This window comes from Juglans microcarpa x Juglans regia, chromosome 1D, assembly GCF_004785595.1.
Source record: "Juglans microcarpa x Juglans regia isolate MS1-56 chromosome 1D, Jm3101_v1.0, whole genome shotgun sequence".
Classification (NCBI taxonomy): Eukaryota; Viridiplantae; Streptophyta; class Magnoliopsida; order Fagales; family Juglandaceae; genus Juglans; species Juglans microcarpa x Juglans regia.
The window spans coordinates 40,366,372-40,382,697 of record NC_054594.1 but is presented as its reverse complement, the minus strand read 5'-3'; the positions used below and the strand labels follow the sequence as shown (position 1 = coordinate 40,382,697).

At 36.9% G+C, this 16,326-nt stretch overlaps 2 protein-coding genes across 2 annotated transcripts; one reads left to right on the top strand and one right to left on the bottom strand.

Annotated features, from left to right (window-relative positions):
* Positions 1 to 2,392: 2,392 nt before the first annotated feature.
* Positions 2,393 to 13,308, top strand: LOC121257658 (1-phosphatidylinositol-3-phosphate 5-kinase FAB1B-like). Its single transcript, XM_041158792.1, is given in 13 exon segments — positions 2,393 to 2,840; positions 2,908 to 4,228; positions 4,782 to 5,122; positions 5,125 to 5,524; positions 6,322 to 6,475; positions 6,559 to 6,903; positions 7,105 to 7,974; positions 8,088 to 8,419; positions 8,874 to 8,997; positions 9,083 to 9,253; positions 9,879 to 11,381; positions 12,235 to 12,501; positions 12,692 to 13,308. Coding segments are annotated over 12 exon segments (5,448 nt in total). The 5' UTR covers positions 2,393 to 2,840; positions 2,908 to 3,614; the 3' UTR covers positions 13,019 to 13,308.
* A 1,049-nt stretch (positions 13,309 to 14,357) lies between these two features.
* On the bottom strand, positions 14,358 to 15,342 carry LOC121261441. The gene is made up of 3 exons (XM_041163802.1): positions 15,053 to 15,342; positions 14,708 to 14,832; positions 14,358 to 14,623 (listed from the first exon to the last, which is right to left on the bottom strand). Exons 1-3 carry the CDS (start codon positions 15,302 to 15,304, stop codon positions 14,488 to 14,490), a joined length of 513 nt encoding a protein of 170 aa, XP_041019736.1. The 5' UTR covers positions 15,305 to 15,342; the 3' UTR covers positions 14,358 to 14,487.
* Between the last annotated feature and the right edge of the window lie 984 nt (positions 15,343 to 16,326).

Below are 16,326 nucleotides of genomic sequence, written 5' to 3'. Positions count from 1 at the left end.
GAAGGGACTCACAAGAACCTCGTATAAATTTTACAGATTCCATTCACCATGATTGAATTCCATATGTTTCAATTAGAATAAAAAAAAACTCATCAATCGAATATTTAAAGCATCATTGCAGATAAAATGAGTTGAGATAAAAGTTAAAAATTAAATAAAATATTATTAGAATATATTTTTTTAATATTATTTTTGTTTTGATATTTGAAAAAGTTGAATTATTTATATTATTTTATGTGAAAATTTGAAAAAATTGTAATGATTAGATGAGATGAGTTGAAATATTTTGAGAAAACAAATGAGGTTAATTTCTTCTTTCTTGACTTCATGCAAACATTAACTTATAACGTCCGGTTTTCTTCTTTCTTGGACACACCTTTGTATTTTTTTTTATGGATCGGCTGGACACCCTTTCATTGCTATGGGATATATATGTTTCCCTCTGGACTTTATGCTATATTTCTTCTATATATTTTGATTGAGTTTTATTTTTCTCTTTTTTTTTTAAATTTTTTATAAGTTGTTATATTTTCAAAGTGATGTATAGAGTGCAACATTCATATTATTTAAATGATAAGATTTAATTTATAGAGTTATTTTATTCTTAAACCAGTGTGTATAAAATACTGCCTATATTATTTAAGTGGTAAGATTTGATTTATAAGATTTTAATTTTAAAATTTATCTTTCAAATCAAATTATGCCATATAAATACTTTATTAAGTATGCTCTATATACTAATTTGAAAATATAAATTTTTTAAATTTATATGATCCAAATTTTAAAATTTATCTTCTAAATTAAATAAATAGAACCTGTCATTTTTTATACCTAGGTCGACGCGATTTTCAATTTGATTGCTGTTTCATATAAAGAAGTGGGCATTTTTGTAAAAGGAAATAAAGTAGCTATGTATCAAAGATAGCCACGATTTGAAATGAGATCATTGAAAATCAATCTACTGAACTAAAAAAAATAAAAAGATGATGATTGATCACGATGCTCTAATCCCAAACAAACACGTACGCACCTCCAAATCAGGATTTGTGATATCTATGCCTCTAAATTTAAGGGCAAGTTAAATCATTTGCTTAAACAAATCCCACTATCATCTTGGACTTGGATGGATAAGGTTACAAAGTGTCGATTGTTATGAGACAGCTGCCAACGTGTGGCCCCTACCAATATTATAAATTATGTCCTGTCTAAAGCCTTCACACTTGAGTTGAGTTGAGGTGGACACCAATCTCGTCACCTCCCAAGTGCAATGCTGGTGACAAGTGACAACTATTTTATTTTTAAATCAAGTAATTTACAGTTCATTTTAAAAAAATATATATTTTTTAAATATTGAGATTAATCTATACTCTACTTTCATTTTATACATAGTTATGAAATAAATTATAAAAAAAATTATATATATATTTGAATTACTAAATTGTGAGTTTTCTTACCCTTAAAACAGGCAGATCTGTTGGGCTGCGGCATCTTTGTTACTTCGACAAGCTGCCTACGCGGTTTTGGTTCTTTGGGAAGGAGAGATTAGCATCAATAAATTAATAAATTAATAATAATAAAAGAGTCCAAAAACTGTGTGGTCAAACCGTCAAATTGAGCTGTGTTTTGCGGTGGCTGCGAATGCATGCATGCCCCTGTTACACTAAAATATTTAGGTGTAGTTTATATTTGAAGATGAGTTAAATAATAATAAGATTTATGAGTTAAAGTTGATGAATAGTAATAAATAATAATAAGATGAGTTGAGATGGGTTACAGATATAAACCGGACTGCTTAAAATTTAAAGACAAATATTTAGTTTATATAGAAATTTAATAAAATTAAATTTATAAATTAACATAAAAATTAAAATTTGATGAGTAGAGCTGCAAATGTAAGCTTTTGTTCCCCCGTTAGATTCGACCAAGTTCTTTTGTTTGAGTAACGAGAAAAGGAAAGAAAGAACATATTAAAAATAATAATTAGATTAATATTTCTTTAAAAATAAATTTTAATAACTATTAAACTTAATAAAGTGCAGTTTTGATAGTAAGATAAAATAATATAATTTTAGATAAAAGTTAAAAGTTGAATAAAATACTGTTAGAATATTATTTTTTAATATTATTATGTTTTGAGATTTGAAAAAATTGATTTATTTATTATATTTTATGTGAGAATTTATAAAAATTATAATAATGAGATGAAATGAAATACTTTTACTATAATTTTTAATATTTCAAAATTTATTTTTTGGATTAGGTTTTCATTTATTTATTTCTATTTGATTGCCGTCGGAGATGCAGCATGCATACACGTCAGCAGTGTCTCTTTCTCTGCCACGGGAAAATGTCAATAATTAAACAGTTAAAGGGGGGGAAAAAAAAGACGAAATAAAACCCTGAATCGGGAGTGCCAAACAAATTCATTCTTTAGTTAGAAAAAGAAAAAAAATGAAGGCTCGTTTCCATGGCAGAAAGAGAGATAGAATTTATATAAACCTCATCTGATTGTTTGTTTTCTTCGACGCATACGCAGAAAACTTTAGAGACTCACACGAGAGACATCGTTCATTGGAATTCTTTTTCTTTTTGGGGTGTAAAATGTCGAGGGGCTCTCTGTGAATGACCAGAAAGATCGATAATTGAAGCCTTTGGGTTTTGAAGCGTAAACGGAAATCGCTTTTTGGGTGGTGGGTTTTTTCTCAGGTTTTCCAACTACCCTTTTTTGTCTGGGAACTTTCGGTGTGTCACGGTTTTCTGTACACGTGGTTCGAAGGTGCCCCCTTTCGTCTTTCACCCGAAGATGATCTGATTTCGACGTAATTTGATTGGTTTTACAGGTAAAACACTTAATTATGATCAGAATTTGCATAAACCTGTTTCAAATTATTGTTCTTTCAGTGGCAGAATTTCATTACATTTTATTATCATAAGCTCTAGAAATACTAGTTGTTTGGATCACTGAGTTTAATTCGGATATGGGGCTTGCTTGTCGGAGATCCTAAAGGGGAAAAGGGTCAAGATAAGCCGCGCATGTTTTAGCTAAACTGAGTGTTTCATCCAATTGTAAGTGGAACTCTTGGATATCGAATTCAGAAAGGTTGCCTCAGTTTGGATCGAAATTGCATTGTACATCTTCTCGAGGAATTGATGGGTACCGCGTGGGAGTGATGGAATACAGATGGTTTTGAGCTGGTTCACCCAAAGAAGCGTGCTTGAATTTCATTTGCGTTGTGGTTCAGAATTAACGAGATCTTTTATTATCATCAGAAGCTTAATTGTGCAAGAAGTAGGGGTTCAGGTTTAGATGATTAGAATGTGGTGGTGGATAGATGGAAGGAGGAAGCATTCTGTTTCATTAAGAATATGAGATGGAGAATCAAGAGCTGCCGTAATGCTGTCAGAGATTGCTGATGAATGTTCATCAAATGAATTTTGGTCTTCGATGCTTTTTGTAATGCCCAGTTACATGTTGGATTTTTTGTTCTTCAGGTTGGTTCAATTTGTAGGATTGATATATGTTTTTCTTTACCCGTCCTTGATACCACTATATGGTTTGTTAAGAGTGGCAAATGAGCATATCATAATGAACAAGGCAATCGGACCATTTGTCGATGGATGCACCCGACAAGACGTTATCTGAGCTAGTTGGCATTGTGAAATCCTGGATCCCTTGGCGATCCGAGCCAGCTAATGTGTCGAGGGATTTTTGGATGCCCGATCATAGCTGTAGGGTATGCTACGAGTGTGATTCTCAGTTCACGATATTCAATCGTAGACACCATTGTCGTCTTTGTGGCAGAGTTTTCTGTGCTAGGTGCACCTCAAATTCAGTTCCTGCCCCATCTGGTGACCCAACGACTGCCCGGGAAGAGTGGGAGAAGATTCGGGTATGTAATTATTGTTTCAAGCAATGGGAGCAGGGCATAGCTACTCTTGATAATGGGATCCAGATCTCCAACCTGGATCTTAGTACTTCACCATCAGCAACAAGTTTGGCCAGCTCAAAATCTAGTGTCACTGCTAACAGTAGTACCATTGCACTTAGCTCAATGCGGTACACAGTCGATCCTTATCAACAAGTTCAACACAGTTCAGGTCTCAGCCCACAGCAATCATCTTTGATGGAAACAAGCATGAAGACGCAAGGCGAGTTAGTGTCGGGAAGGAGCAATGACCTTGTTGTAGATATGGGAAATCCAAACCATTATGGATTTTCAATGCACAGGTTTGATTGTCTCTGCTGCTATTTCCTTCTCTTGGATTCACACTTGGGACATTTATTGTGCGAGAGAGCTTTTTTAACCTGCTCATTTATTACAGATGTTTTTTTTTTAAAAAAAAAAAAAGACGTTGCTACCAATATATCTTTTCTCTCTTGGATTCAAACATATTGCAAATCTTTCTTTTATTCTTTTTTTTTTTTTTTCATTTATGTAATGACGTTGAGCATAATATTTGCAAGGATATATATTAATATTTGCATAAATCTTGTAGGACATGACAATTACTACATGGTTATTAATATGTTTTGGTCTTAAACTGATAGCCTGTATTCCACCAACCAGTGAGAGGGGTGTGCGAGCTTTAACATGTAACAGAACTTATACAGGTTAGAGGATGGTGGTTGATCACTTTGTCATCATTTACAATGTCATCTCGTAAAGCTAATGCACTAGTATTACTGCACTAAAGGAGTACTTGTCACATGGACAAACAAAAGTAGTATTTTATTTTCGTATTATAACCCGTTACACTGCTTGGTTTTTCTGTGGCATCAGGAGTGATGATGATGATGATGAGTATAATGTATATCGTTCAGATTCTGAAATAAGGCACTTTCCTCAAGTCAATGATTACTATGGTCAAGTTGACTTTGATGATCTGAGCAATGATGATGGATCACATAAGTTCCATCCTGATGGAGAAAACAACGATGCCAAAGGTTTAAGCAGCTCTCAATTACATCAGAGTTTTGACTCACAGTGTTTGGAAGGAACTCCACCACTAGGGAAAAAAGATGAGCATGATACCGGTGATGAGTGTGAAGCACCGTCCTCTATATGTGCTGCACAGGGTGTCGAAACAGAACCTGTTGATTTTGAGAACAATGGACTTCTATGGCTCCCCCTGATCCAGAAGATGAAGAAGATGACAAGGAAGCAGGTCTGTTTGATGATGATGATGATTATGGGGATACTGCAGGAGACTGGGGATATCTACGCACCTCAGGCAGTTTTGGAAGTGGCGAGTCTCGCAATAGGGATAGGTCAAGTGAGGAGCACAAGACGGCTATGAAGAATGTGGTTGATGGGCATTTTAGGGCTTTGGTAGCTCAACTGTTGCAGGTTGAGAACCTTCCCATAGGCAATGAAGATGACAAAGAGAGTTGGTTGGAGATTATAACATCTCTGTCCTGGGAGGCTGCTACAATTTTAAAGCCAGATATGAGCAAGGGTGGAGGGATGGATCCAGGTGGATATGTAAAAGTCAAATGTGTAGCTTCTGGGCATCGTCGTGAGAGGTAAAAGATCCAATAATTTCTATAACCGTAAAAGAATATGCTCTCTTTTCACATTCTTGCACTTAACTCGAAAATTTTGATTTTGTCATTTCGTAAATCATAACTGAAATGGTCTGTCCTCATGATGGTGAACTGTCTTGTCTGAGTGGGATGCATCTGCCTAACAATCGCTTTAGGGTATGGGTGTATGGGTGTATGGGTTTGGAATGTAGTAAAGTAACTAATAAGTTGCGAGAAAAGCTAGAATAAAACACAATACTAGTGGCATAATAAAGGAGTTTTTTTTATGACGTGGAACCTTATCAAGGCACAGTCTTTCAGACCCACTCCTGGGGATAAACCTTGGATAGGCGACCATACCCACCAAGACCTTGCATTGGGTAATCCAATGGAACTTATAATGGGATATCATACCTAGAATATCTGTGCCTATAGCTCATCCCAGGTCATCCTTTTGACCACCAGGCTGCACCCTGACAATGAAGGAAAATACATCATGAGAGAAGCAATTGCATGGTTTTACCATTAAGATTACATCAATGAATATATGACAAGAAATATCTTGCTAATCATGAAGGAAACATAACAAGAATAAAATTCAGTGTACTGCCTTATCAAATCTAAAATATTTTTTATATTAGCGGCACTAATCATGCCTTGGGTTATGCTTACTGAAGTCACATATCCAGTCCCTACATTAATTTTTGTTTTAGCTTTACCAGTGCAATTTGAAACTTTCATATATCATTCTTGTTGCAGTCTCTAAAGTTCTTTCTAATTAAACACTTTTGGTTCAGTATGGTGGTCAAAGGAGTTGTTTGTAAGAAAAATGTGGCTCACCGGCGAATGACATCAAAAATACAGAAACCTCGCCTGTTGATCCTTGAGGGGGCTCTTGAGTACCAGCGGGTCTCTAACCTCTTGTCAAGTTTTGATACTCTGTTGCAGCAGGTTTTTATTGTTTACCCTGTTCTGCATTAGTTTGTCAGTTACTGGTTTCTAGTGCATGAGATTTTCTTTTTTGTTTCCTATAGGAAATGGACCATCTAAAGATGGCAGTGGCAAAGATAGATGTCCACCACCCCGATGTCCTATTGGTGGAGAAATCAGTTTCACGACATGCACAGGAGTACCTTCTTGCGAAGGACATATCGCTTGTTCTCAACATCAAGAGGCCACTTTTGGAGCGTATAGCCCGCTGCACAGGTGCTCAAATAGTGCCTTCAATTGATCATCTTTCATCACAGAAGCTGGGCTACTGTGACGCATTTCATGTGGAGAAGTTTCTAGAAGATCACGGATCTGCTGGACAGGGTGGCAAAAAATTGCTGAAGACACTGATGTATTTTGAAGGGTGCCCAAAGCCACTAGGATGTACTGTAAGTCCTCGAACTTAATATGGACAGACACAGTTTAACCTGGATTATTAAAGGCATAATCATTTGCATCCACAGGGATGATGGCTCTAACTGCATATTTTCATGCAAGTTGCGTATCACGCTGTTGATGGAAAATTTTGTATATCTTGTTTAGTACATGCAAACTGATGTAATAGACCTGCTACTTTGCCTCTGTTTCAGATTTTGCTGAGAGGTGCTAATGGGGATGAATTGAAGAAAGTGAAGCATGTGGTTCAGTATGGAGTTTTTGCAGCGTATCACTTGGCTTTGGAGACTTCCTTTCTTGCAGATGAAGGAGCCTCTCTGCCAGAGCTCCCTTTGAATTCTCCAATAACTGTTGCACTTCCAGATAAATCCTCAAGCATTGAGAGATCCATCTCAACAGTACCTGGTTTCAGCCTTTCTGTGGGTGACAAATCTCAGGGAACCCATCATATTGTCGAGCCACGAAGATCCAACAGTGTCCGTACTTCACATCTGCTCTCTGAATCCATCGAACCCACTACAGATCTGATAAATTCTACAGCCTTTTCCTCCTGCTCTTCTTCAGGAAATGTTTTCCCAGATTCTTACCTTTATGGACTTTCTCCCTATTGTAGTTTTGAGGAGAAAATTAAAATGGGTTTTAAAGAACCCCTGGTGGCAGAAACTTCTGCAGCCAACAGCACCCCAGCTGTCATTCATAATCATCTCAGTGCTAATGGCTTCGGGCCTGTAGGGACTTTGGGACAGCATGCTATAATGAACAACTCCCACAATTGTCACAGTGCAATGGCTGCAGATCAGCTGGACAGATCAGAGATATCATCCCTGCAAGAAGATATTAAAGAATATCCAGAAGTGCAGGGAGCTTTGAAAGAAGATCCTGTGCCTGTGAAAGAAGAGTTTCCTCCATCACCTTCTGATCACCAGAGCATTTTGGTGTCTTTATCATCCCGGTGCATATGGAAGGGGACCGTTTGTGAGAGGTCCCATCTCTTCCGAATCAAATATTATGGCAGCTTTGACAAACCTCTTGGTAGGTTTTTACGAGATCATTTATTCGATCAGGTGTGTACTCTCTTTCTGGGATTTGCATATCTAAAAATAAATATGTACATATATCTCCTTGTACAAAACCTTGCAATACTTTTTACAACTGAGGTAGCTTGAATGTTTGTCAGAGTTATCAATGTCGTTCTTGCGGTATGCCATCAGAAGCCCATGTTCACTGCTATACTCATAGGCAGGGTACACTCACCATATCTGTTAAGAAGCTACCAGAAATTCTTTTACCAGGTGAAGGGGAAGGAAAGATCTGGATGTGGCACAGATGCCTGCGGTGTCCAAGGACCAATGGATTCCCTCCTGCAACTCGGAGAGTAGTGATGTCTGATGCTGCCTGGGGTTTATCTTTTGGGAAATTTTTGGAGCTCAGTTTCTCAAACCATGCAGCTGCGAGCAGGGTGGCAAGTTGTGGCCATTCTTTACATAGAGATTGTCTTCGTTTCTATGGGTAATTTCGTTGTACCTCCTTTCCATAAATATATATTGCACGTGTGTTTGTGTATGGTCACAACATGGTGAGTGGTTGTCTGTCTTATGGAAGAGTACAGTCAACAGTGTTTATGCTGGGTCTGTGATCAATACAATTTTTTCACATCACATTTAGAGAACAAAGATCCAGCCGGGTTGAATCAAACTATATTTTAATGAATTGAATGATGTCAGCCACCCTCTTTTATGCCCTATTTTTGGATGGTCGTATGTATTTGGTGAATCTTCAGAAAAGTGATGGGTTTGATCACACTGAAGTTTGATCATGGTATTATGCCCATTCAAGGGAGTAGACTGCCAACTCAGCTGATGGGTGGAAAGGAAAAAAATAACATATGATAAGTTCAGATGTGCTATTCAATCTCTCTCTCCATCTCTCTCTCTCTCTCTCTCTCACTTTCTTACATGTGCAGGTTTGGCAAAATGGTTGCTTGCTTTCGATATGCATCAATTGATGTTCATTCTGTCTGCCTTCCACCACCCAAGCTGGACTTCAACTGTGAAAATCAGGACTGGATACAAAAAGAAACAGATGAGGTGAAATGATAACAAGTATGGATCTTTGAAGATTACATTCATATTATATAATTGCTTATGGTGATTTGGTTCTGTTTTGTGACAGATGGTTGATCGGGCAGAGTTTCTATTTTCTGAAATACTCAATGCTCTTTGCCAAATAGCAGAAAAAAGATCTGGTTCTGGTCCTCTTAGTAGTGGCATGAAAACCCCTGAAACAAGGCGCCAAATTGCAGAACTGGAAGCAATGTTACAGAAGGAGAAAGCAGAATTTGAGGTGAGGTTCTTCTTTATTAATTTCAAGTTTTCCTACCTAATTACACTAGCTTCATTGTCTTATAAGCTGTATTCCAAACATATATGTAGACTATGTGAATCAATGGACATATATGCAGTTGAATCATTGACACTATGGAAATGGTTAACTCAAAACTATTTTCTATTGATTATCAGAAGTGTCCATAATGAAGAAAATCATTGACCTCTGATTTTGTGCACTTTGAATGACATTTTTATGATTCTGACCATCTTTATATAAACCTTCCTTGTGGTTTATCTATATTTGTAACATGTAATATGCAAACATCTTTTGATTGAAAAAAGTGCCCTCTTTTGTTGGTTCCTTTTTTGAGTTTACATCAATAGATCCTGGTAATGAAGGGAAATTTGAAAATCTTGGCAAAAATACCAGTAATTTTTATCATGAAATTTACGAGATCTTAACAATGTTTATTACGAGATCAAAGGAATGTGTTATCAGTAAAAAGCAGCAAAAAAAAATTTCTCATGAAATAATAGACATTGTTTACATCATGTGAAATGTTTTTTTGCTGTTTTTTACTGATAACACATTCCTTTGAAAAAGATATCTGGGTTCTAACTTTTATGTTGATGTTGTCTAGGAATCGCTCCAAAAAATTTTGAACAAGGAAATGAGAAAGGGAAAACCAATTATTGACATTCTTGAGATCAATCGACTGCGGAGGCAGTTACTTTTTCTATCTTATATGTGGGACCATCGCCTGATTTATGCAGACAATTTAGATATGAAAAGCTTTCAGGATGGCTTGGGCAGCTCAAATCCAGAACATTTGGAGAAACACCTCGTTAGTAATGATAAGCTCACAGAAGTGAATGTGGCCAACAAACCTGAGAAATGCTTTCATAGTTATGACTCTCTTCCTTTGGATGCAGAGCTTAAAGATAGCCCTGAGCAGAGGGGAGGAAATGGTAGGGACACTAACCAGTCTGATGTAGTTCATCAAGAAAAAGACGTGGGTCAGGATCGATCAGAAGTTTTAACATCAGAAGTAAACTTTCGTAGGGCCCTCTCTGATGGGGAGTTCCCTATCATAGCAAATCTCTCAGATACCCTTGATGCGGCATGGACTGGTGAAAATCACACAGGAATTGGAATACCCAAGGATAGTACATGTACATTCCCTGATCTGGCCATGGCAGAAGCTTCAACTACACCTGCCCTGGTGGGGGGATTGCAATTGGAGAACCAAGCAGAAGAGCAAAATGGAACCAAGGTTGCCCTTGTTCTTTCACCAGCAGGTTCCCTAAAAAACCCTGATAGCATAGAGGACTCTGTAAGCTGGTCACGAATGCCTTTCTTAAGCTTCTATCGATCATTCAACAAGAATTTTTTAGCTGGTGCTCAAAAGTTTGATGTGCTGAGTGAGTGCAATCCAGTCTACATTTCATCCTTTAGGCAGTTGCAACTCCAGGGTGGGGCTAGGCTGCTTCTTTCTGTGGGTATTAATGATACTGTCATTCCAGTATATGACGATGAGCCAACAAGTCTTATATCTTATGCTCTAGTATCACCAGAATATCAATTTCAACTGACTGATGACGTTGAAAGGTCAAAAGATGGTGCAGATTTTGTGCCTTCCTTATCACTATCTGATTCAGTGAAATCCCAATCATTTCATTCTGCTGATGACATAGCCTCTGATTATCATAGAAGTCTTGGGTCCTCGGATGATATTTTTTTATCCATGTCTGGATCTCGTAGCTCTCTGGTTCTAGACCTGCTCTCATATACAAAATCATTGCATGTCAGAGTTGTTTTTGGAGATGATAGCCCACTTGGTAAGGTGAAATATTCAGTCACTTGTTACTATGCAAAGCGTTTTGAGGCCTTACGGAAGATTTGTTGTCCTTCTGAGCTTGATTTCATAAGGTCTCTTAGTCGTTGTAAAAAGTGGGGGGCCACAGGTGGCAAGAGCAATGTCTTTTTTGCGAAAACCATGGATGATAGATTTATCATTAAACAAGTTACCAAGACAGAGTTGGAATCGTTTATAAAATTTGCTCCCGGATATTTCAAGTACCTATCTGAATCAATTGACTCAGGAAGTCCAACATGCCTGGCAAAGATTCTGGGTATCTATCAGGTACTTATATGAGTGCTGCAAATTCTGGTCCTGCTAAATCATCAATCTCATTCTAAATCTATCCACTTGCCACTTATAAAAAAAAAAAAAATCTGGCAACTTGCCAAGTCTAGTAATGAATTAAAAAGCTGGTAATACTGACTCTGATTATCATGTTAGCCAAGCATTGGCTTCTTCAGCATATAGATGCAGAAGTTTACTGGATGAGTAAGGGTAATGTCATGGCAACCTAAACAGAAGAGTTTGTTGGGGACGTGTTTGGTTATGCTTTGAAATTTAATGGTCTCATTCCTGTTTTGTTGGCCATTTAATGCATAATTCATTGGCTTGAAAGGGCTAGCAAAGAATGTTAAGAGCCACCATCCTAACAATGGAACGACCATTTTAGGAGTTCTTGAAATCCTACTATTTCAGACTTTTATTATGAAGCCTATCATTCCTCAATTCCCCCCTTCATGGTAATGGATATTTTCATCAGATATGCACACACATAGGCCATTAAAATTCTAGCAGACACCCAAACAGGATTGAGCTAGTATTTAAATAGTATTCACTTTTCTTCTAAAATATATTAAGGTTATGTGTATATATACATGCTCAAATTTATATACATTGACAACCGTTTTATCGCTTGTGGATCTAGTCTATTATTCAGAAGAAATACCTTAAAAGGTATCTGTTTTCACTTCTCTTTCTCACTATCGCATTTTATAACTGGTTAATTAATTCAAGTAGGCTGTGAATCTTGTTGCCAATTATATTGAGTAAAAAGAGCTTCATTGTTGCTAATGATACCAATTGAGGTTATATAAAGATCTTGGGGACTTACTCTTTGTTTGCTTTATGTCAAAAGGTAACATCTAAACATCTTAAGGGAGGGAAAGAATCAAAGATGGATGTTCTGGTTATGGAGAATCTTTTATTTGGAAGGAACTTGACACGGCTTTATGATCTTAAAGGATCGTCTCGATCGCGGTATAATCCTGATTCTAGTGGGAGCAACAAAGTTCTGCTGGATCAGAACTTGATTGAAGCAATGCCCACTTCTCCAATTTTTGTGGGAAACAAAGCAAAGCGGTTGTTGGAGAGAGCTGTTTGGAACGATACTTCATTTCTTGCAGTAAGTATCTAAACTACATGTACATAAAAAACTTATTTGCTCTTAGGATGTTATACATTTCCAAAATTTAGCTGTATAGGTTCCGTATTGGCCAAAAACCAAAAGAAAAAAAGTGCTCTATAGGTTTTCCCAGCCTTCCAGTAGATGTTCTTATTTGTTTTAATCTTTCATTACACCTGTGCTGTTGCAGTCGATAGATGTAATGGATTACTCTTTACTGGTTGGGGTGGATGAAGAGAGGCATGAGTTAGTTCTTGGGATCATTGACTTCGTGAGGCAGTATACATGGGACAAGCATCTTGAAACATGGGTGAAGGCTTCGGGCATCCTCGGTGGGCCAAAAAACTCATCTCCAACTGTAATTTCCCCCAAGCAATACAAGAAAAGGTTCAGGAAAGCGATGACTACCTATTTTTTGATGGTCCCAGATCAGTGGTCCCCGCCATCAATCATTCCAAGTAAATCCCAGTCTGACTTGTGTGAGGAGAACACACAAGCTGGGACCGTAGTTGAATGATACTGCGAGTCTTTGGTGCTTCTTCATTTAAGCATGCAATTTGGAAATATTTCTCCCACGTTGTCTTTTTTCCCCTCTCATGTATTTCCCTTTCCATATTTCATTTTTTTCCTCTCTTTCTTCCTCTTAACAAGAGCAATTCATAATTATTTGTTAGAAGATGCAGAACAAGGCTGTTGAAGCCGAGTAGATTTCTGAGGGGTATAATATTGGATAACCTCTCCATGAAATCTTTGTACAAAATACTTAATGTATCTAGCAATTACAATGTGTATACCCATCTCATTCTTGAAGTTTTGCTGTCAATTTACAATCTCTTTCTTTCTAACTGCAACACTAAGTTGAAGTCTCAACGAGGACCCTAACTAAGAGGTGCAACAACGTAAACAGAAGACATTCAAAGTTCTTGGCAAAAACATTACTGGGTGTGTTCACACTCCAATGTAGGGGCTGAAATGGAGGGTTAGATAGCTAGCTTTGTTAGCCGAATGTTCCTTTCAGCCAAGATTCAGCTAGAACTCGTACGATTGTTCATTGACATTATTTAGCTACAACCCATAAAATCGCCCCTACATTGGAGTAGCCATTGTCCAAGTGATTTTGAAGTTTGCTACAGTTGCTCCACATATGTAGTTAACAACTGCAGAAAATCTAAGTCAAGTTTGGGGAGCGGGGAAAATAAATTGATAGTTCGAGGAATCAAGACTGCTAAAATTGATAGTTTTAGACCGATGGCTGCAAATTGGGCGGTCATTTGAGAGGAAATACATTTTTTTTTCTCCGTTAACCGGAATGGAAAAACATGTAAAGAGTGAGATTTATCGTTGGGAGGCTAAAAAAGTTAGGTTTTTAGATGTGATTGATTTCATTCATGTTGTGAGCTCGTTTTGTTCATCAGAGCAATCAACAAGCATAAACTGTTTCTGGTGCACTTACTCCAAAGATTTCCAATACTAGCCACAGATTCGTTTATTTCATGTTGGAGATTTCTATGAATCTGTGTACTAGTATTGAAATGGTTCGAACATCTTTGGTTTTGTGATCGGTGGAGGCTAGAGTTCTGGTTGGGCTTTCCTCTGTTTTGTGCTCTGTCAAAACTTCCTTGTTGAATATATATCTCAATTATCTGGACTCGTGGTATTGACATGATAGGACTGGATCGTGGGAGTGTATACTATTGACCTATCATTTACTATTTGGGCAGTGTTTATGGCTTAGGGAGCAGTCATCGTTTCTCTGTTAGTTCTCTCAAAAGAATGGGGAATACTTGAGTTTAGTAAAGAAAAAAGAAAACCAGAGAGATAAGGCATTTTCTGCAACTCACGTTCAAAGAATGTGCTTCAAATATAAAACATGTGCATTCATGTCTTCTGTTCACATTCTATGATTGAAGTATATGTCTGCCTTGTACACACTAGAAGCACAGAGTTGGTGAGACATTTATATTATTAACAAGAGTTGAGTATTGATCAGCAGAACGAGTTAAAGCCGTTACAATTGAAGTCCTTTTGTACAGCAACGCTTTCATCAGCATAGTTCAATCCACTGCCTTTAACCATCTGAAGCCTACTCTGCTGAAGAAGAAGATCAAAGATCTCGACATCTCTGACCCCATCAAAATGAATAATTAGACAGGTTTGCAACAATTTGGAATATGGTATTATGCTAACTTGTGTTAGAGCTATCTACCTTGGATGACAAGCTGTTCTTGGAGTATGTTGTTGGAAGCGAGGGCCATCATCGTAACCTTCACAAATAATTTCCCCACTGTCATCCCTATAGCAGATTATACCATTAGACCGATCCTCAAAAACCTGCAACAAACCATTCATAGTTTCAGGCGCATCAATAGAAATATTGAGCAATCTTTGCTTTTTTGTTTTCTTTTCCCCCTTGAAATAGAAAAGGCATGTGACTGAAGTTGATCCAACTAGTTCATGTTCTATTGAAAAAAGTTTGTTGATATGATTTATTTCTTAATGACTAGAATCAAGAAAGATAGGAAATCAAAAAAGAAAATCGAGGGAAATTAACCTTGTTTCTGATGGAACATTTGATCTGGAATCTAGGTGCTTTCTTGAGTGGAGCTTGGCTGTATTTAACCACCAGAGATTTGCTGATAGGATTGATGACTAGACCAGATTTCAGAATTGGGATGTGGGGGGAAGAAGAACATGCTACAGCCATTGATCTCCTGGTGCAAGAAGAAAGAGGAAGAAGAAGAAGAAGAAGTTTGTTGTTCTTGAGGCTGTGGTTATATTGGTAATAGAATAATGGTTTGGTCATGTCATCATGAGTGTTGAAAGCTGTTTACACTTTTATTTTTGGTTACTAAGGCTCTATTAGCTGAAGCAGATATTAAATTCAATTATTGATAGGTTATGTCTTATCGCGTTACATTCTTTGGTTAAAATATATGTATCTGGGGCCCATTTTGCTTATCTTCTACCTGTTGTTGCCGGTGAGTCTCAAGTCATATTGATGGTGTATCTATTCATGCTACTTATCATATCAATTTTTATCATTTTATGATGTGATACTAGATGATTAGAAATGTAAACCAATCATCTAATACCACATCATGTGATGATGAGAAAAATGACGATGAATATATTTGCTGATTCAGAATTTCACAAGCTTATACAAAAAGGTTATGGTGTCTTATTCTATTGCTGTTTAAGTCTAGACCTACTTCTCACAAGAAAAGAAACATTGATATGTCTACCAGCAGCGGAAGCAGAAGCTTGGAAACGTCTGATAAATTTAGATCAACATTAATTGCATGATAATTACACTTTGCACCTACAAATTATGACATTTCTCAATTTGCCTTTCAAGTTATCAAAAACTTTCAATTTGAATCCCAAACTAATTATATTTGAGTAATTCTACCGATTAGTCACTGTAGACACCCTACACCCCACACCTATAGCTTTTTCATAGAATGTGATGTTTTTCATAAGGCATGAGGTATTTTTCATAGAGTGTGGTGTGGTGAATAGTAGCTGATGAGAAAAATTTTTCATTATATTTTACAATCTTTACACCCTCGCTTAAGATCTAGTTGTTAAGGTTGCCAAGTGGTGAATTTCTAATTCAACTTAATGATAAGATCTTAACTTATGGTAATTAAAAAAAAATTAGTGGATGAAAAGGATTATGTGGTCAATTTAGGATATTTTTAATTTTGTGGATGAAAAACATTATTTTTCCTTATTCATTTCATATGTCCATTTAGCTGGAGTGATGAGAATGTTATTTTATGAAATATCACGCAGCAATTCAACTACCTTTCCCTTTCAAGTAGA